Here is a 21,116-nt window from a genome sequence, read left to right on the forward strand (position 1 = left end):
TTAATAAAGACATCTCAAAAACCATTTTGTAGTTGAAGCATTTCACATCTGTTTAATTGTCTTCCAACAATTTTGTGGCACCCAGGTCTACAGTCTTTTTGAGAATGTGCACAAAGTAGTAAATTCTTTCCTGCAAATAATAAAAATAAAATTTCGACTCGAGCAAAACAAAGCAAAGAGCAGGAAAAGTAGTGTTAACTTATACCCTTACTGTACTTCATCTAAATTCAGTTTAGCAATCCTGTTCTTTAGCCGTATCACATTTATACACAAGACCTGTCAATATTTCCAGGAGTCAATCCCCTTTGGTAGTTAAAAAAAATATTTCCTCCATTTTAAAACAAATATTCCAACTCGGTTTTAGTAGTATCAGTCTTTACAAAACAAAAAAAGGAAAGCACTGCTTCTGAGCCTTACCCTCAGCCTGCCTCCCCCTCCCTCCCAAACCCCAGAGCACAAATCTTCCTCAGAAATCAGAAACAAGTGCAAAAGGGAAGGTGGAAAAATAGGAATGAGACAGAAAAAAGTCTATTTTCGTTTAAAGGTGACAAAGAGTACACAGTTTAAATGATATGTATGAGTGCAGTAGCCACTGGTAGGTGTTAAGATCATTCGCTATACCCCAAATAAACAACAAAAGTCCCAGCAGCAGTACAGGGCCAGACTTCTATAAATAAATAGGGCCCTCTAATATGGTGGATAAAATATATCCCCCTGAATTCGAGCATTTTTAGTTTATCATGATGCAAGTGTGTGAGTGTATAATGCCAAATCCGGACAGGTGAGGGTTAGAGGAACAGTGGTAGAAGGGATGGGTAAAAAAGGGTAACGGGGAGAAAAAAAAAAGAAAAAAGAAAAAACTGAAAACAGAACAGGCAGAAAATAAAAACAATCTATACATATTTTTTGAGATTTTTTTTTTATTTTTCCTTTTTTTGCCTCTTTTTTACGTTTTGAAGAAAAAAATCCGACTTTACAGAAACTAAACCTATGCCTATTCAGATTTTTCCACCTCTACTCTTGTGATGGCGAACAAAGACAGGGAGAGCATGTCTTTTTCCTCTCGATTCTTTCATTAAAACAAAATGGAAAAAAAAAAAAAAATACTCTAATATAATAATAATAATAACAATAATAACAATAAATCATTAAAACTTTCTCCACTGGACCCGAAGGGATTTTAAAAACCAAATTTGAGTGGAAAAAATTAAACGAAAAAAAAAAAGAAAAAAAAAAAAAAGAAATATTTATAAATAAAAAGCATGTCGAATATGGCCATGACTGGAACAGAAGGGGAGAGTGAGACGGGAATTCTGGGAAATACTGAAGGGTCGCATTGACCGGTGTTTTTCTACGAGATGCTGATGGTAAAAAGAAGTGGGGTGAGTGCGGAGATGCAGTGTCAAAAAACAAAATCAGTTGGTCGCCAGTCCTGTAGCCTCAGAGGAGAGCCTAGAGTGGGAGACATTGGGAGAGATTGGAACAGAATAAGCCACAGTATGCTTCAAAATATGCAAAGAAGATCAAACTAAAATAATAAACACGGAGAAATAACAACACACACACTGCAAGTCCTGATCATGACCGCTCTCAGGATAAGTCACAATGCAACCTTAACCTCTCTCGGGCATTTCCACTTGGGATAGGCTATATGCTAACGATTTAACATATGCCCAACTGGAAAAAACAATTTTGTCAATTTGGGCAAATAAGCTTCTTCTCATCCAGCCAAACAAGTCAATTCTAGTGGGGCAGATGAGGGGAAGGCTGGTCTGGGAAACTGAATGGGTCTCCTGTGACAAAACTGGACCTCTTAGGGATGAACATTTCACAGAGGGATCAACTGCACTGCAACCAAGGAAATGAACGAAACGGGGAGAGAGAATCCTGATGTGCATCCCTTTGTCAAATCAGCACACTGTTGGGCGTCACAGAAGCAGGACAGAAGGGTTGAGCGTTTACAGCACACAAAACCCCCATGTTTGGTCTACACACAGCTTCACACCCACTGCTCTTTAGGAGTACAGAGGTCATCTCTAAAGCACACATGGTAAAGGGCTACCTGAGCTCACAGCCAAGAGACAACCCAAGAGGGGCAAGTTAGAAATTATCAGGAAAAAGTGAGTTAATAAAATTCCTTATAAAGACCATGGACTCAAATGTCCTTCCCTCTCACGGAAGAGGAGATACAGAGAGAGAGAGAGAGAGATAGCGAAAGATCAATAATCCAAATACAGAGCAATCAAAGCCTAAAACTGAAGGCCAGAATTGAACATTTACATGTCCTTCTTGCTATTTTTACACCAGGTGAGAAAGCATTACTGGCACAGCCATGCCTACAGCAGTGCAGGTGCTGATAAGCCTGTTCTGGGGGCTTCTACTTGGGGCCTAATAGGGGGACAGCCGCCGCTTCTTGGACTTGGAGCACAGCTCGGAAGCCATCTTGGGCTCGGTGGCGGCGGCGGGGCTAGCCGAGGCCGTCCCACTGACAACATGGAGGGCCAGGAGGGGGAGGGGCTTGAGGCTGAGCAGACTGGAGACACAGGCGGGGGAACCGGGAAACGGGGAGGGGGAGGAGGAAGAGGAGCAGGACGAGGAAGAGGTGGGGCCAGGTGCCAACAAGGAGGACAGAGAGATGGAGGCTGAGGGGGGCACCACACAGGAGGAAGTGGAAGAAGAGGAGGAAGAAGAGGAAGAAGAGGAGGAGGTAACAGCAGTAGTAGCGGCAGGAGAGGTGGTAGTAGTAGTAGCAGTAGTGGCAGAGGAGAGAGGGCAGAGGCTCGTGCTGAGGGCCTGCTCAGGGTTCGAGGAAGAGGAGGAAGAGGAAGAGGAGGAGGAGGGAGGTTTAGAGGACTCTACGCTGTAGAAAGAGAAAGAGAGGGACAACAGGAGAGAGAAGAAAAGAGAGGGACACAGAGTGGGAACAGAGTGGGTTACAGGGAAGGGCAGAGAGGATGGGGAAAGGGGGCAGGAGGAGACAGGTGGGGGACAGCACCACAAACTGACACACACAAGGGATATGAGACTCAATGGACACCTAGAGAGCACAGGACAGCTCAGCCTTACTGCCACAGAACACCACTACAGGCCAGTAAGGCAGAGGGTGGTCAAGCTGGGGCCGTCATACAGACATTTACCATGACCATGGGCAGAAAGGGAGGGTGAATCGACTGCTTTGACAGGAGAGGAACATATAGTAAACAGCACAGTTTGGATCAGAGAGTCATCCATATTGAGTGCGTGCGTGCGCCCTTATTTGAGGCTGTGTGTAGTCACCTGGCGTTGATGAGGTACTCGGCCAAGCTGATGCTGGCGGGGGAGCCAGTGATGGTGACCTGCCGATCTGTGGAGCCCTCCACCGGGTTGGCGATCTTGATCTGAGCCCCAGACATCTGCCTGATCTCATTGATCTTGGCACCCTGACGGCCGATGATGCACCCGATCAACTGAACGGAGACAAAACAGACAAGGAGCGAGACACAAACAGCATGAGATGCAGACACTCAGAACAAAGTACGATTTTAAAATGCCACAATGTTCCAAGCTGTTAATGACCACACCTGTGAATGTGATACACCACTAACAGCAGAGCAGAAATTCAAGTGGAAGAGATTATCACTATGCATCCCAGAGGTAATAGGCACACAAATGCATGAGAAGATGGCTGGTAATAAACCAGACACAGAGTGGAAAGGATGTGGTCACCCTGAACTTAGCACTTACATCATTTGGAATGGTCATCTCGTGGGAACCAGTTTGGGCAGAAGCATCCATCCCTGTGAAGGGGAGAAGATTGTAACTCAACAAAGAGGGGAGGTTGAACAGACAGAAGCTCTCCATTTTGTCTACAATCTACACCTTTGAAGAAAACAGTGATGGTACAGGGGGGGAATGGATGCTGTTCCTTGGTTAAGACAGCATCACATTTTTATTCACACTCAGTCTTCCATAATGAGAAAGTAAGGGGTGTCAGCATTCCTACCAGACTGTGTTTAACGGGATGCTATGGAGCGCTTATTCCACAAGAGGTGTGAGGCCTCATGAACCATCCTAGCCATCTCTAGGGGATCATCTTAACAGTTCATAGCTGCAAGCGTGTGAAATATGAACTCATTTTAATATGAAATGAATATGAACTTGTGTTCATATGAAGCTGGACAGGCACCCAGAGGGTTTCAAACCATTATAGCTTTTTAACCATCCTAACGGCCTTGTGCTTAGGGAACCATCTTAACAGTTGGCAGTTGCTAGTGTGCGATTAACTCATGGTAATATGTGTAAATATGGACTCGTGAATATGAAGCTGCACAGGCACCACTTGCAGGTGATGTTAAATGGCTTCACAAAGACAATAAACAACAATCCTGAGAGAAATAATGAGACAACAGAGCAAAGGCCTACTCTGATATCAATGTAATGTTTGCAAATTCGCAAACACGTTACTTTAACGGTTGCAATTCCCACTGCAAGCTTGTCAGAAGTTTCTCGTTCATGGTGCTAGGTCACCAGGGGATCAATTTATCAATTAGACTTAAACGTTTAGCGTCCATTCACACACCATAGCACTTAATGGCTAAATGGCTGGTAGCACTCACACCACAACTACATGGTATGACAACATCCAATAAATTGTGGTTAATACATGGTGCGCTCAATACAAAGGTTTGTTTTATAAAAATCATAAAATACTGTAAGGCGGTTTATATACAATGCGATTAATAGCTTGGAAACCATGGTACTCGTGTCGAAAGGAACACACTTGGCAATGGAAACCACAAGAGACAAATGCACTCTTACTGGAAGACATAAATGTTAAGTGTGATCCACCATCAAAAGTATAGAACCAGAAAAGGAGAAGGCTAATTGGCAAATTTCACACTGATAGAAATCGGGGAACAAGGTCTCCAAGCACAAAGACAAGTGGTGTGTGGGATTCCTCCGAGGGCCTTACCAGTGAAGCCTTGGTTGCTGGGGGCCAGAGGGAAGGGGCTCTGCTGCATGGCTAGCTGGTGGAGCTTCGTGAGCTGGGGAGAGATAGAGGCAGAGGAAGACTGTGAGAGCAAGAGAGAGGGGGCAAGGGAGAGAAGCAGGGCAAAGAATGGAAAGGAAAAGAGATAGATAGAGAGAGCGGTCAGTAAACAGAGCTGTCCACAACGTTGGCTCACTTAATGCCTTCTTTTTTTTTTTCCCCTCCTCTTCAGTTCTCAGACATGAACACAGTGATGTGCACGTGTTTTTGGAGGCGACAGGTGTCAAACGAGAAACTGTTGTTCTTTTACTTATGAGAGACTATGAATGTACAAACCAGTCACAATAAAGAGACCAATGTACTTACTGCTTTTCAATGGTGGCTGATGGGATGAACAGAACGCAATGGAATTTAAACCCAAAATGATCATCTAAGAGCTGCATTACACACAACACTGAGGAGTGCTCATTTGTGGCATACAGTATTTTATTTCCTAATCCACTTTGGCTGAAAATGACAGATCTAGCAGAGCATGCAAACAAGATAGGCCAGTGAGCAGACGAAACCAAAACAAAAAAGCGAGACAGCGAGAGAAAGAAAGGGACAGAGACAGCAGTGAAGGGGGTGGAGAATCTGGACAAATACTACAACATCAATTGTTTTTGTCTTAAACTGCTTCCAAACCTGGTCCTGAGCCACTTACACCAAGAGGTCTCAGAGGCCACCACAATAACCAGATCTGACCAGGTCAACACATGCTAGCAGATTGCTAGCTAAGAGAGAACTGGCATGGGATTGAGGTCCACACACCACAAACTGATGAAGGCATTATGTTTGACCAAGAAACTAGCTAGCAAGCTAGTAAGATGCCTGACTGCCAGCTGTTTGGTATTTAGCCAGCTCTGTTAACTACAGTGATTAGAGTTTGAAAAATGATTAACAATTCATCAGAAAACAGGTCAGTGATGCCTTTCAGGTTCACCTACGAGAGCTGCCATGGAGAAGTTGCAAAGGACACTGGTTGGAGGCAGCAGAAGATTGAGAGAACACATGAGCCCTCACAAAGGTGAGTGCTGGAGTGCGGGTGAAAGCACTCCAGACTCGGGGGGGTGGGTATAAGGAGACAGGACGGCAAGGTGGTGGGGTTCTGGGTGGGATGAGGAACTGGGAGGAGTTGGAAGTGGGGAGGGGTGGTGCGGGTGGTGTGGGGTTCTACCTCACTTACATCTGGCTGGGGAATCGCGTGCTGTCCTTGAACTGCATACGCCTGAAACGAGAACACAACGTTCATGGGGGCGCTGCCATCACGGCACACTCATGACTGAGACACCCTTAAGAGTGAGCAGAGGGCACACACAAACACAAAACCACCTCAAACATTTGAACATTCCCAAACACATAGTAAATAAAGATAAATAAATAATAGTAATACAAATAAATAAAAGCTGAAAAGGAAAGCAAAAAGTGCACGTCTTGTCAAATCTCCACGTGACCAAGGAGTGAGGAGGTGAGCTGCACAGAGGCTTGAAGAGTAAAGACCACACTGAGCAGATAATAACACATTTTCTCCCCTGCACAGGCCCAGCTCGGCCCAAATGGCTAACAGCTGAGCCTTTGTCTCCAGCGATTCAATTCATTCAGCAGGAACACAATGGTGGGTGGAGAGGCAGGCAGGCAGGCAGGCTGCTCCAGTGACAAGAGCTCACAGTATCAGAAACACAAGACAAACCATTTCAAAAGGACAGAAAGAGTTAAAAAAATAAATGAAAAAACAGAGAGAGACACATTCATTTAACCTAATGGAGAGGAAAGGTGTGAGAAGAGGGATACATTTAATTCTAATTTCCGTGACTTTTGATTTCAGCTCACTCCCTCCGAGATCTTGGGCTTTTCAGAAGTCGTCAAAAACACTTAGGGAAGAAAAGTGGCTTTACAGTGGCCTGATGTGTTAGGATGGGGGTGGTTACCTGTCCTCCAGCGAAGATCACAGGGGATCCTGAGGGTTTGGGTCTGTACGGGATGGTCACTCCCTTTGGAGGAGACTGCTCGTGTGCACACAAACACAGACAAAAGGATGAGAACCGGGTCAGATTAAGACATTAAATAAGACATCACAATAACAACATGCGTGTCATTAGCCTTTTGAACTTGTCAATACGGGATACTCTACGTTCTGACAAATACAAATAATTCACGGCCAGGTGCAGATAGAAATAGATGAAAGAATGGTGGGGGATAAAGGGAGCGTGTGTGTGGACTGGGGGTTGACATCTACCTCCAGCATCACCACACAGATCTGCTTGACACACTCGATGATGGACTGGGGGGTGCCGGCAATGGTGATGGCACGCTCCGTGGAGTTGGGGAGCATGTCACCTGCCACCTGAACCTGGGCTCCTGTGGACTGGCAGAGAGAGAGAGACAAAAGATTAGTGCTGACCGTGAGATGCATACACACAAGGGGAATTCTTCACATACTGCATCAGGACCATAGAAAACCCTCAATAGGTTATAAAATGCTCCAGTGGTACGAGTAGAAGACTAACCCAGGGGAAATATTAGCTGCTCATCACCATTAACAATTACTTCATATTTACAATCTTTGACATAATTAGGCCTAACCTATTCAAGTCTAAGCTACAAGTTAGCTCTGAACAATTCATGCAAGTGAAACCTGTCTTACTCAGTTCTGTCATGAGACTGAACAAGCCCTCAAGGGGTATCCACCCAATAAGCCCACACAACGCACGCAGTGTCAGCACCACTTCATGCCAGCAGCCAATCTATCGATGTGCAGTGAAGTGTTCCCCTTTTAAAAGCGGGGGCGCTGCATAATTTAGAAACTTGGCGGTATCCAACCTCTCGAATCTCCTTGATCTTGCAGCCTCCTTTCCCAATGAGCGAGCCACACTGACTGGCAGGCACCACGATGCGCAGGGTCACAGGGGGCTTGCTGGTGGCTGTGCTGTTGGTCATGGAGCTGCTTATGTCCTGTAGAGGGAAGACAACCGTAAGAAACGGCCACCACAAAGGATACATATGACAGGATAGAGAAGTGTGTAAAAATTGTATGGGTTCTTTTAACTAGTATTTCCAGTAATGCTGATGGGCCTCGATCTATGAATAGCGCACAGCTTACAGTATATCTTTCCAAGAACAAACATTTTGCAGGCTGTGCAAAGTTTTGCTGTGAGTACTGCAGAGTGTTCATGTGTGTGTGTCGTGGGGGGTCCTACCTCCTCCAATTTGTCAATGATCATGGAGAATGCTTTGAAGATGGCGGTGGTAGGACCAGCCAGGGTTATGATTCTCTCTGGACAGTTCCCCTCTGAGATGTTGATACGGGCTCCACTCTGCAAGTAACAAACAAAAAAATCTTAGATTGAGGGCTGTCTGAAGCCAAAAGAATCCTGAACACAGGTCGTCACCAGCATCAAGAACAAAGCAGCTTGTTCGTCAAGATAAAACATAGAAGCTTCTTAGTTCATGCTGCAACTGAAAGAAACTCACCTCCTCTCTCATTTTCTTAACAGATTCACCTTTCTGTGTGAGGAGAAAGAGGAAATAATGTTAGGGCACCATATAATCTCAAAAGTCACATTAAAATCTAAGGAGGAAAATCCTAGCATACCTTTCCAATGATGCTTCCCACTTCCTGTTAAACACAAAACAGAAAGTTGTTAGGCATTGGCTTTATTGTCACATCTTCATTCTTCCAATGCCATATACATAGACCCTCTCGTGAAACACATAGCACAAAGAGTTACCCCGATCTATATTACTGGTATAAATGTTGTACTACAAACACTGTAGCAACTTAGATAAAGTGTATCTGACCTAATCATCCAAAACAAGAGGACTGACCTTGCCATGCATGAGAAGCCTGATGGTCAGGGTGACATTGAGTCCTCCTTCGATTACACCGGAGTCCATAACTACAATGTTTGGGAGAGAAGCTGGCAAGACAAAAGTTTGGGGGTCTTTGGTCACAAAGATGGATCTGAAGAAGAGAAGAGGACATGGCATTCTGAGAATTGTGGGAACAGGTTTAAACTGATGGCAACATCAAACATTGAAAGAATGGTCAGGGCAAAGTTATGGCTGCAAAGCTTGGATTAGTTTGGTCAGATACATTAAGCTGGTCACAAGGGATAAAGCCCCATCAATTAGCTACGGGTGGTCATACAGCATTGGCAAAAAACCATTCGGATTGTGAAGACATAGCTATAAACTACCATTGCACTGGTCTCGGCTCATACAGATTAACATAAAGATCAGATTTGTAAAATGATCACCCATACGCCATAAATACTAATTCACACAGTAATCAGAAGTTGGGTTTTCCTATCCACGCAGCATTTTTTTCTACCAACATTTTAAACATGGTTGATGTTGCAGTTTCAGGCTAGCTACCTAACGCTGGCTAGCCAATGTTAACTGTAAAGCAACGGCTAACGTTAGCGGTCTTAGTTTCATTGCGATATCATTAGCTAACGGCTAACCCATTTGAGAATTAAAACAACCTTCAAACGGAAAATGGCAAAATATGCGCATATGATCCGATTCCATAGGGTTCTTAAACATAGATTTAAAGACCTCCTTCCACAAACGGAACCAGCAAACTACGACAATAACATAGCTGGCTAACTAGTGTCTTGAGGTGGATTTACGACCGGGCGATTAGCATGATCCATTTAGCAGACTAGCCAACATTAGCTAGCCGACGTTGAGTGTGCACGTTGGCTACCACTGCTAATTTTAGAAACGTAAAATTGAACAGCTAGATGCGTATTTGACCAGTTCTAGACCGTCCCGAATTAATTGAAAGGGCAAAATACATCAGGTTTCAACAATTACTGTGAGCTAAACGATACAAGAGATTTAAACGAATTCGCTGGCGGCATGCTAGTCAGCTAACAATTCACCAAGCTGCGTGCTCATGCGGCCTAGCAAATTTACACCTAGCCTCACAGTAGAAACTAAGCTAACATTAGCTAGTTAGCCACAGCGCGCGTTACACCTCATTTAGATTCTCAAGGCTATTTTAAATTATATTTTGACTTTAGTATTCTTACCTGATCCGTGTCTTGAGATGTGTTCAGGGGGAGGGTGGGGTTGTAAGGGTAGAAGGGGAGAGGTTCGGGGGGGTATAAACCCAGGGGGAGAGTTTTAAAAGGATTCGGGGAAGAGGGAAGAGTGATAGTGTGAGATCGAGCTCCACTCTTTTACACAAAGACAACAAATCTCTCACCTCTGAACTTTCACCTTTCCACCCGTCCCTCCCCCATAAACGCAGAAACATCCGTTTTTTCAGAAAGCTCGATAAGAATTCCGGTCTTCGTCAAAATAAAGCCAACACCGAGCTTGATGCAGGTTAAAGTACTTATAATGAATTATGAATTCGTTAAATACATTGTTCAAAATACCCCATTCAGTATAATGAAGAAAAAATGGAAAAGTGGAGAACCCAGTAATGTTCACCGGGCCTACGTGGTGAATATGATGTCTATAACTTAACGGATAACATTAATGTATGCTTAAAAGGACAGTCCATAGAGTTTGTTAACAGTTATTAGAAAAAAGAGGATCACAGGTAAGCACTGCTGTAAATGCATCTGCCCCATGCTAGGCCTTTTGAAGAATATGGAGCTACCTTTGGCATATGATGTGCAGCCTATACAAACATTAAGTAAAGCGAAAACTAGCCTATAAAGTTAATAGTTGTTAATAGTTATTCTGTGTGTAACATCATTTTTAAAGTTTTGGGCAAAGAAAACGATGTAAGTATACACAAAAACAAATAATTAATACCGTTTACACTTTAGTTCAAATAAGCACTGTTTAACATATTTTGTTTATGTGGTTTATGTAAGGTAGTAAAAACATTTTGTAACAATTTATGTTACAAAACAAACAGCATATGTAATGTGCCATACCTGTTCTTGTCCCTCTGACATTTGGTCTGTCGATGTACAGGCTCTTTCCTTTCCAGTATTTAAAAAAGGACTTTTATTATAACTGAATTGCCAATTTCATGACCCAGAAGCAATGCACCTTTAACGATTCTTTGAAAATGATTCTAGTTGAACAATACAGAGAGCAGCAATATATAGTAGACACGTAAACGTAACCTTGTAGTTTCGACAATTTAATCATTTATAATATATTATGAAATATGTATGTTTTGAGAGCATCACCCAATTTACAGTCAAACCTTCCCTTTATGTTATGTTTAGTTAAATCAGAAATTATTTAATTACATTTAAATACATAGGAAAAATATGCTTTCCATAAAATAAAAGATTACAAGTTTGAATAACCCTATTAGCATTCCTCTTCTCTCTGAATCTTTACAAGAATGTTTAATATGTGATATGTGTGAAGCAACTCGGCAACAGTGTACCTTAACTGAAGGGATATTTGAAAGGATTGATCATTGAAGGGATAAGATCAATTTATCTACATTGTGTGTCAATTGTGTTAAACAATACTATATTGCAAACACATTGGTAGTCACTGGAGGACTTGGACTCAAACAGTGTACTGGCAAAAGAGCTAATTTGTCTCAATAAAACAACATTGCATATTGCATAGGTCTTGATGTAACTTGGCTGTGTCCATGCATCCCCTGCTTTGTTTCAGACAATGCCATAGATTAAGCTTCACTTCTCTTTTTGTCATTCAGATATAACACAAAGTGCTTCGTCAGTGATAAAGGATTTTTTTTAACCATTGCATAAATTAAGGTCTACACACCTTAATGATAAGGCACTTTCTAACCTTCACAGTGTCACTATTTCCACAGCGAGACAAGATAAGAACCATACCAGAATTTAGATGATCAGTTTCGTATAATTTACCATAAACATTTGTTGTTGTAACACTTGTAAGAATGCAGTACATACATTAATCCTCAACAGCATTGTCCAGTAGTTGTGTCACACAGTTTACTATGAAAACCGATATATCTCCCATGTGGTTAAAGGTGGTTAATCTAGTTCTTTGACAGAGAAACATAAAACCAGAAGTTTCAGACCAGGTGCTTTACATTACTGACTTTGAGGATAATCAAATTTTCTTTAGTATGTGATAATTAAACAATACAGTAAATTGCTTTACAAACCAATCAACCTATATGACACAATAGATTAATGGCTTAGTAATAATATAGTTTAGAGTGAAAATTATTAAAACAAGCTGTATAAGACAAAGGTCAGTAAACCAAGCTATCATTTGCTGTATGTCACTTGTTACAGGGCAGATCATGTTGTCAGTGATTTGGTGGACTCTAGTAACTTTAGTCTGAGTCGCTGCTGCTGCTACTACTACTGCTGCTTGAAGAATGCTGTGGACAGAGGAAATGTATGTCATTAATTAAATCATGAGTTCATAGAATGGAAAAAATCAGACTTCAAAGTGTGATTCTGGCTGAAATGAGCATACGGTATCTAACTTGCTGATCCTGCTCCTTCAGACTTGGTTCTTCCTCAATCAATACACATTTATTATGCAAAACACAGCATATACCAAAATGACTAAAGTCATGAACATGACAACTTGCAATTAACTCTCTTGAATTGTTAACTAGGAGTATGAACATTTACCATTTTTAATGAAAGAACTGCAGACTTATCCACAGAGTATTATAGCAATGATAGGTATTAGCTAAATGTCAGGAAATGATATTAAGGTCACATCAGTTTGTTCCATAACAAACAAGGAAACCCCAGGTGTCATTGAAATGCCAAAAAAACTACATTTACGATCTGTTGTTATACTGATCAACAACAAGTCTCAGCTCAGACCATACATCGGGCTGCATATGACATGAGTCATATCAGTATATACAACAACACCCTTATTCAAAGTCCACACAGCCCCACCTCTCACCTTTCCATGCTTCATGTTTTTATGAGCCTTGTGTGCCTTCTTTCCTTTCTTCATCTTTTTCATTTTCTTGTGCACCTTGTGTCCCGTCAAGGCCATTCCTGCCCCTGCTACACCTCCTGCTAAACCCCCAGCCAGAGGGTTGAAACCCCCAGGATGTGGATGAGGACCATGAGGAGGGCCATAGTGAGGGCCTGGGTAGACTCCACCGTGTGGGACATGAGGGGGTGGGGCCCCTGGATAGGGTGGGGGTGCAGGACCAGTGGGGAAATAGGGTTGTCCTGGGGCCCCAGGAGGACCCAGCCCAGGAGGTACAGCTGGGTTCATACCAGGTGGATATGCTGGATTGTAACCAGGGGGGTATGCTGGATTTGGAACTCCAGGATAGGCTGGAGGAGGAAAACTTGGGTTGGGTGGACCCATTGGAGGACCTGAAATGGCAATAAATGCGATGTCACACTTCAAATAGTGTTTTCTATTCCTATCTCACTAAAATTATCAGGTTTAGTAACAACCCTATCAACTTACTGAGGCAGTGCAGCATTTAATTACAGATACATACAGGAAATATTGTATTCTTGTTAGCAACTGCTGAAACCACATTACCTTGGTTAGGCCACATTGCGAGTTGATCCACTGATGAGTGACAGAATGTTTAAGAATTGTTTCCTAGAACATTCAAGGACAACCGAGTCAAATCATCCGTTTTAGGTAGAATAGCCATTTCACATAAAATGCTCGACTACGTTATGTATAACGATATGGAGTCAACACATTCTTTCTTTTAACTTAAAAACATTAGCGAAATCCAATAAACTGCAACACAGAACTCGCGAACAAATTAAGAGAAAGTAGCCTGTACAGCATCTTCTTATCACTAAGGTTCAAACTGGTGTAGTCCAAGTTAAGATATCAACCGCGCAATTCGTCTTTTTCTTCTGAAACACTGGAACAAAACACTCACAAGTTAAACAACATAGACATATCACTTTCAGCTACAGCCTACCTTGGTACTCGAGAGAAAAATTCCAGCCTTGTGGTGCTTCCGGATACCGATCTTGGGAATAAAACGCAAGCCTGACAAAAAGGTATGTTCACGATGACCATGCACAAGGACGAGGATCATTTAAAATAAAAAATAAATAAAAAACACAACGTTATTATTTATTTAGTATCACCAACTCCAATGAAGATACATGGCGGAGTAAGACATATCCATTGAAACAAATAGACACTTTCAGGCTCGGTGCAACCAACCGCGTTTATTTAAATTCAATGCCTTCATTTACATTTTATTATACAATGCTGCTAAGAACTAGTACTGCCCGCCTACAGTACTGCACTGAAGTTAATAATCCTATTTACCAGGAAGCTCTGACACAACCAATATTTTGAATCTTGAACATACCATTAGTCACGTCACAACTGTTGTTGTGGGCTTCACCCCATGGCTACACCGTGGTTGTTCAACTTGACACAGAAAAAGAGGTGTGACCGATGGAAAGCTGGAGCAATTTTCCCTGATATTTAATAGTACATTAATCTATGACTTGGTCAGTTATCACCAGTGATTCAGAAACCATATGTTTATCGATGGTAAATCCAATTTCTACCCCAGTAGTGTATCCCTGAACACATGAAAATTCCTTTTTCATAAGTCTGTATTACCTCTGATACATAATGGCTTTCACAAGCAGAAAACTGTTAATGTCAATTTGAAAACAACCTGAAATACAGCCTGCTAAAAACACTGACATGCCTAGAAATGTTAATATAAAGTTAAATCAGAGAAAGACATATTACATCATAATTCAATGTCATATTAGTAAATGTTGCAACAATTGTTAGTGACTACTGGCATCAAGTTGGGTGGGCCAATCCCTCGCTCAGTGGATACTACTAGATTACTGAAACATCGAGAACAAGTGGATACCAAATTTGGTGGAAGCTCTTTATCGATGGTCTATGCTCCGCTGGAGTGAGAAGGCGAACAACAACAACAGGCATCAAGCTGACACACAGGATATGTAAACTTAAAATAAACAACCACAGCACAATAACCATAAATGGTTATCTAGGACTACAGTAAAATTACATTTTGAAACTGTAAAAAGAAAACAAAAAGTTTTTTTAAAAAGCATACGAAAGACCTGTCAATGCTGATGAGCTGTAAAGACAGTCTCTCACTAAAGGGTAACAGGTTCAATAATAGGCAACATTTATGGACTTGAAAACTAATACATTCAAGGTTATGCCTATAGGCTTTTCTTTTAAGATCCATCCCCAACTTCCACATGTATTTTTAACCTCCTTGTGACTGTACTGCACTGTATCAATTGGGTATAATTTATTTTCTTTCGTTCACCTAGATATTGAGTATTTTAATGTCTGGACAAGATTTATTTTGATTTAAAATAGGTTTCAGTATGTGTATAATGTTTCTGTTTGTGTGCTGTTTGTTAATTTAACCACTCCAATCAGCAGTTTTGATACTTTGTTCTGATGCCTTGAGAATTTTGTATCTTTTTCAAGAATTTGGCTTTTCCTGTTTTGTACATCATCTATTTCTTTGGCACATTTAGAGGACACTTTTTAATAACATTTTTATTAAAATCCTCTGTTTTTTTTGCTGCTGCCTTCATTCCCTGGACCCTGTTCTGGTTTCATTTCCACACTGCTCATTTTGAAATTCCAAACACTGTAACTGCTTCCACCAACAAGGCTACATGTAACCCCCCACCCCTCTCCCATTATGTTCTAGATACAAACAGGGACATTACAAGTGTTGCCTATGGGTGCAAACAGTTTGCTGTTGATGCAGCAGATTGAGGTCAAGTTTAAAAACCAAGCTTATTCTTGAATAGGAGTGATGTGCCTGAGAAATTCAATTCCCACTAGAGGGAGTATTCAGTGCATAAGGAGGCTATTCTGTTGGCAGCACAGTGTGCATTCAGACGAGCCTCAGGGTCGTGGTCCCAGCACTCCTCTAGAAGTTCTTGCAAGGTATTCTTCTTTGTCTGCAACAGATCAGAATGCATTAGTTTGACTTCCATCTGTAATAATAAGAAAGTTCCTTTGTGTCTAGATCAAGATGCACTGGAGTTGGAATTTAGAAACATGAATGGAGGTGAAGAGTGGACTACCTGAGAAACTGTAGCCCATGTTGATGGTATTGCTGGTCGCCCTCTCTTCTCAAATACAAAGACAAGCAACTGCCCCAGAGTAGGCTTAGCACCTAGTTCGGTTTCATATGGCAAATGGTGCTCCGGAACTGGTAGTTCTGGAAAGTGGTCATGTGGATAATGGGACCAATCACTGCTTTTAAGACTACATAGATACTAGTGACAACCTGTCATTCCTGATCATTCCTCTATATATTATTTTAAAATACACACACATATTGTTATTGGTTTCGTAATGAAAATGTTAAACTATATCAAACCACAGTTAATAATGGCAAAGCAAACACAGTACTTGAAGAAAATTTTCAAAACGTATGCTTATGGAAAGTCTGTGTGTGTGTGTGTGTGTGTGTGTGTGTGTGTGTGTGTGTGTGTGTGTGTGTGTACTAGTGCCTCTGCATACCAGGGAACAGGTCCATGCAGCGCATCCACATCTCCCAAAGCAACAGGCCCAAAGCATACACATCTCCCTGCAGCAGGCAGAGGGCGCTGTTCAGGTCCACAGACCTGTCCAGGATCTCTGGAGGCATGTAGCACAGTGTCCCCAATGGAGCATGCTCCTACATTGAATAAATGGAAGCAGAGAGAGTAAATATAGAGCAAAGGGGCACATAGAGAGGTGATGAGTAGTTTTATGCCATTATGCCTGTGCATGCGTACTCTCATTGTGTGTGTGTGTGTGTGTGTGTGTTGTGTGTGTTACAAACCCTTTTTCAGTATACAGCATGCACTATATATGCATTTAAATATTGGTTTCTGTATGCATGGTTAGTAAGAAACAAGCTAGCTAACAAACAAGCTAGATTACAAGTCAACAGCAACCATACATCACCCGAGAGGTGCTAGACTGGTGCTGCCACTGATCAGGGCCACCACAGGAGCATAGGATTGTTGCACAGCCAAAGTCACACAGCGCACAGGTGCCATCAGCCCGGACCAGCACATTGTTACTGCTGAGGTCTCTGTGGGCCAGTGGTGGTTTATGCATCCCTACCAAAGGTTAAAAGGGATCAGAAACAACAGCATCATTTTTTTTATGTTCTTCCCCTGTCTGAATTTCTTACTTTAGTCTAACAGAAGACTTAATACTATCTTTAATGCTGTGCCAATGCAGCATTCAGTCATTTCATATTAAGCAAGTTCTATTATTTACAACTCTATTATCAATCTTTTTTGAGCATATTAAAAAGACAACCAATCCAGTAATAAAAATAAATAAATACACACAGGCACAGACTTAAGCACATACCATTAGAGTTCAAGTCAGAATGAAGATAAACTAGTCCTTCCACCAAAGACTTTGAGAGTCTCACAGCATCCGTCCAGGTAATCATAGTTTTAGATAAGTAAGAATTTAGTGAACCCTGAAAATGAAGTAATTACACTATAAAATGTACATTTCTCACATACACATTGCATCTCTCATAAGCAATGCAAAACATTCCATTGATGTAAAACTGTTCCTCAAATTCAGTTACTTCAACAACTTGAACTGTTAAGACGGTTCATGAAGCATATCAGAATCTACTAATCAACAGAATCAATATATGCCACCAAATCAAATGTAATGTGTTACACATACTGAAATAAGCCACAGAAATCTGTAAATGCTTTTGTCGCAAAAAAAAAAACATTTGAATAACTTACATGTAAAGCAAACTCCATTACTAGCATGGGTTCCCCACTCACTGTTATCCCTGCACCAAGGAAGTGCACAATCCCAGCATGCACCATGAGGGGAACCGCATATACTGCTCTCTCTCGGGTGAATTCATGATGGTTTTTAAAACGGAAATGTTTTAAGGCGACCACATTTCCCTGGTAACTACCTTGCCACACAAGGCCAAAACGCCCACAAGCAACAAACTGCAAAGTATATAAAATAAAAGACATAAATGAAGACGTAGAGGTTGTTGACATTATTCTCAGACATTGTTATAAAAACATCAATCTGTATTCTGTAAACACAATGCTTAATGTATACATTATCTTATGACTAACTACTCAGTGTGATTAATAGGAAGCCTACCTTTTCTAACTTCATGTTTGCCATGTCAATGTCTGATATTGCTGAACTAGAACAGGAACAATGAGATGTCAGTCCTTCAGTTGAAGAAGCTGCCCTCTCATCTTTAACATGAAGAAAAGAACGTTGTGAACACATACAATTCAGATTTCTTTGTTCCCTTAATTTTCCCAGATGAAATGAAAAGAGTAGGGGGATGGATCAGGACTGACAAATGCGAGGGCTGGAATATGATAAACTGTTATCACCATTTAATTTACTAAAGAAGAGTCATTACAGACAATAGGCCAGATCAAGCCTGCAGAAGGAAAATATCCAAGGGAAAAATATAGTTTTTATAGAAAATTAGACATTATTGCAGGTGAGACATATGCCTACAACTGAGTGGAAGAGCCAGTGTCACAACTGCATGCATGTTATGTTTGAAAAAGTCTGAATATGCAGGAAATTGTGTTAATTGCATGCAAATGGTAAATTATGTGCAGAACGTAATGAAAATATTTTTGTTAAAAATGTAGTCTCTGAACATTGACTCTGAAATCAGTCCCCCACTCTGAACCATCTGAATAGCTAATAAAATATAATGAACATTTCTGAATGGCAAATAATCCTGCCAAGATTAGACCCAGATTGCAGGTTTTTCGTGAATGACTAACACGGTTGCAAAAAACAGACATGCGTGGGAGTGGAGAGAGAAGGCGTAGAGAAGAGGAGGAGGAGGCAGTGGGAGTGACAGCATTCCAAGCCATGCCAAGGTCAGTCCATAAAGGAGGAAGACAGAGAACACAAAAGCACCTGGCTTCACATCAGCAGACTAAAGGGTGAGAACAATGAAAGGACACTTAATTCAAGTCTATATGCAATACCATGGTGTTCCATTGCTGGTGCTATAAATGTGCGCACCATTTCAGGGAAATCTAGGGTTGGATAGATACTTGGTGATCTAGAGACTGAATGGCTCCTCCACAGATTATTTGATATCACTGTGTATCCTAATTTACCATTTTTCTAAAAAAGATAGTGTATTCTTTAGTCCACACACAGCGAGGGAGAGTGGACAGGAGAATTACATGTTGTGTATGAATGTTTTACATATTACTTTGTTGATCAAATGCTTAATATCAAGTTGCCCTAAATAAACACATACATTTTCGGAATACATAATATATCTTACCACTGTGACTGAGATGAGGTCTCAATTTGTGTCCTATAAAAACTGATATCAATATCATCAAGATGCCAATGAAGAGGATGATTGCAATGTCATTAAATGCAACTGTAGACAGGTAAAACAGGGTCAGAAAGGGCATATAGAACCAACATGACATTTTGAGGATATTCTGATTTCCACTTTTTCTATCATTCAAGTTCACAAGAACAGAAAATTCAAAAATGAGAATGTGTTCATCTGAACAGCAGCCAAAGCAGATACTCTATGTTTGGCCATGTAGCCCAGGCTGGGAAACAAACGTAAACAGGAGAATAGGAGGGAGATGTAGAAGTGGTGGATTAGATAGACAAAGTAATCTCAAAAGATGAAAGGCAAGTCATCTTATAGCTATTCTTCAAAGAGTGCATACCTGTTTATCTTTTAGCTATTCTTCAAATAGTGCAGGGCTTCTATTGAGTGCTATTTTCTATGAAAAATATATAACAGTTTCATAGGTGTTGATAATTACAATTAAGTTGGGTAAATGTCTGCCTAAACTATAATTTTATGATAGATCATTTAATGAAGGAATAAAGACCTTGGCTGCTATCCTGAGGATTGGACTGCTGTGGCTGTTCTGTTCCTGGACTCCAAGTAATGTTGATGTTGCAGAAGTCTGAGCTGCATAGACATTTTGTGTAGTTGTTAAGAAGTGTAGACGCAGAACATGTAGTCTCAGGACAGGGTGTTTCCACCAGGCTGCAACCTGTAACTCAGAAAAACACAATCTAACAAAATTGTTCAGCAACATTATTTAAACAATTATTCCTTGTTTTGTGTTCCTGTTTTTTGTTATTTCTTGGAAAACAACACAAAATGAACCTGATTATTTATTTAAGTTATTTACTGACACAATACAGGTAGGCCTATAGCCTGTAAGAAGACTATCCCGTACCTAGCAGATCAGGTCTGAAATGACCATCAACCAGCTTGAAGAAGCCCATACAGCATTGTGGTTTTGCACAGTATTGTACGGTCCCATTTACATTTCCAGACTGCAAGGCCTTGTCTATATTTCTGGAACTGGCAAGAAACTCACATCTCCTCTGCTGCATCTCATTTGGTACTGGGGAACCAGCAATGACTGATCCTATGAACCAACACACAGGAGTACTATAAAACATGTTGTAAGTGTCCTTCTGGTCTGTATGAATAATAAGGAATAGTCTGTAGTCAACTGTGGTAGCAGGTGGGGTTCATAGTTGGGTTAATGTTATTTATTTAGTAGCCTATGTAATATTTAAGTAGATATCCTTCGTTATTTTAACACAAAAATAGTATTTAAAGTATGTCAGTGTTTAAACACACAACAGAACACCTTTTTCAGGTTTACTCTTTTTTCATTCTGAAAGGAACTTGGATTCACAGCCACTCAACGGCAAAGCCAATTCGTAAAGAATCTACTTTTAAGAGCTTGAAATGTTAAACCAATTCAACTAAAAAAACATACCATTGTGAGAACTTATACTGATGAAATTAAGACACATACACTCACCAAAGAGGGCTGTGTATGTCAAGGGACGCATAGCCGTGGGAACAATCCAGCCGGGAGGTAGGCTTACAGTGTTCTGAATACTTCAGTATTTCAAACTCGCAATTTAACCACCAGCGTTCAAAGAGATGAGAATGACCTCGGAGTTTCCCACCCATAACTCCTCCAGCCACGCACCTGCATAGTCAGAAAACACACATGCCCGCTGGACCATAGGCTACATGCTGATAAAATGTTCCAAGACACAGACTGCTTGCAGATGCATTTACCATAAAGAAATGCAGTTAGCAAAAACAGGTCAAAATAGGCTACACTCTCTCACTCTTTGATAGGCCAATGTGCCCAATGTG

The 21,116-nt window shown here is 41.2% G+C and overlaps 3 protein-coding genes across 14 annotated transcripts; all 3 read right to left on the minus strand.

Annotated features, from left to right (window-relative positions):
- Positions 1 to 24: 24 nt before the first annotated feature.
- Positions 25 to 10,211, minus strand: pcbp2 (poly(rC) binding protein 2). 7 transcript variants are annotated; one of them, XM_031567282.1, is made up of 13 exons: positions 10,045 to 10,211; positions 8,834 to 8,969; positions 8,601 to 8,624; positions 8,480 to 8,512; positions 8,206 to 8,322; positions 7,829 to 7,960; positions 7,245 to 7,373; positions 6,937 to 7,014; positions 6,195 to 6,236; positions 4,952 to 5,024; positions 3,724 to 3,776; positions 3,277 to 3,446; positions 25 to 1,452 (listed from the first exon to the last, which is right to left on the minus strand). In XM_031567282.1, exons 2-13 carry the CDS (start codon positions 8,900 to 8,902, stop codon positions 1,416 to 1,418), a joined length of 957 nt encoding a protein of 318 aa, XP_031423142.1. In that variant the 5' UTR covers positions 8,903 to 8,969; positions 10,045 to 10,211; the 3' UTR covers positions 25 to 1,415. The 7 variants fall into 7 exon arrangements, with proteins under 7 accessions (XP_031423142.1, XP_031423138.1, XP_031423140.1 ...); XM_031567278.1 differs by having other exon boundaries at positions 4,952 to 5,051; XM_031567280.1 differs by having other exon boundaries at positions 6,186 to 6,236.
- A 1,590-nt stretch (positions 10,212 to 11,801) lies between these two features.
- Positions 11,802 to 13,979, minus strand: prr13 (proline rich 13). The gene is made up of 4 exons (XM_012827885.3): positions 13,863 to 13,979; positions 13,463 to 13,525; positions 12,860 to 13,287; positions 11,802 to 12,314 (listed from the first exon to the last, which is right to left on the minus strand). Exons 2-4 carry the CDS (start codon positions 13,476 to 13,478, stop codon positions 12,267 to 12,269), a joined length of 492 nt encoding a protein of 163 aa, XP_012683339.1. The 5' UTR covers positions 13,479 to 13,525; positions 13,863 to 13,979; the 3' UTR covers positions 11,802 to 12,266.
- Positions 13,980 to 14,103: 124 nt separating this feature from the next.
- On the minus strand, positions 14,104 to 21,075 carry LOC105900022 (anti-Muellerian hormone type-2 receptor). 6 transcript variants are annotated; one of them, XM_031567287.2, is made up of 11 exons: positions 20,770 to 21,075; positions 20,314 to 20,364; positions 19,813 to 19,980; positions 19,239 to 19,340; positions 18,068 to 18,168; positions 17,686 to 17,904; positions 17,288 to 17,402; positions 16,871 to 17,028; positions 16,442 to 16,598; positions 16,000 to 16,136; positions 14,104 to 15,873 (listed from the first exon to the last, which is right to left on the minus strand). In XM_031567287.2, the coding sequence occupies exons 1-11, from the start codon at positions 20,798 to 20,800 to the stop codon at positions 15,751 to 15,753; spliced, it is 1,362 nt and encodes a 453-aa protein (XP_031423147.1). In that variant the 5' UTR covers positions 20,801 to 21,075; the 3' UTR covers positions 14,104 to 15,750. The 6 variants fall into 6 exon arrangements, with proteins under 6 accessions (XP_031423147.1, XP_031423146.1, XP_031423144.1 ...); XM_031567286.2 differs by having other exon boundaries at positions 19,239 to 19,271; positions 20,170 to 20,364; positions 20,770 to 21,074; XM_031567284.2 differs by having other exon boundaries at positions 19,239 to 19,280; positions 20,170 to 20,364; positions 20,770 to 21,074.
- Between the last annotated feature and the right edge of the window lie 41 nt (positions 21,076 to 21,116).

This window comes from Clupea harengus, chromosome 5, assembly GCF_900700415.2.
Source record: "Clupea harengus chromosome 5, Ch_v2.0.2, whole genome shotgun sequence".
Taxonomy (NCBI): Eukaryota; Metazoa; Chordata; class Actinopteri; order Clupeiformes; family Clupeidae; genus Clupea; species Clupea harengus.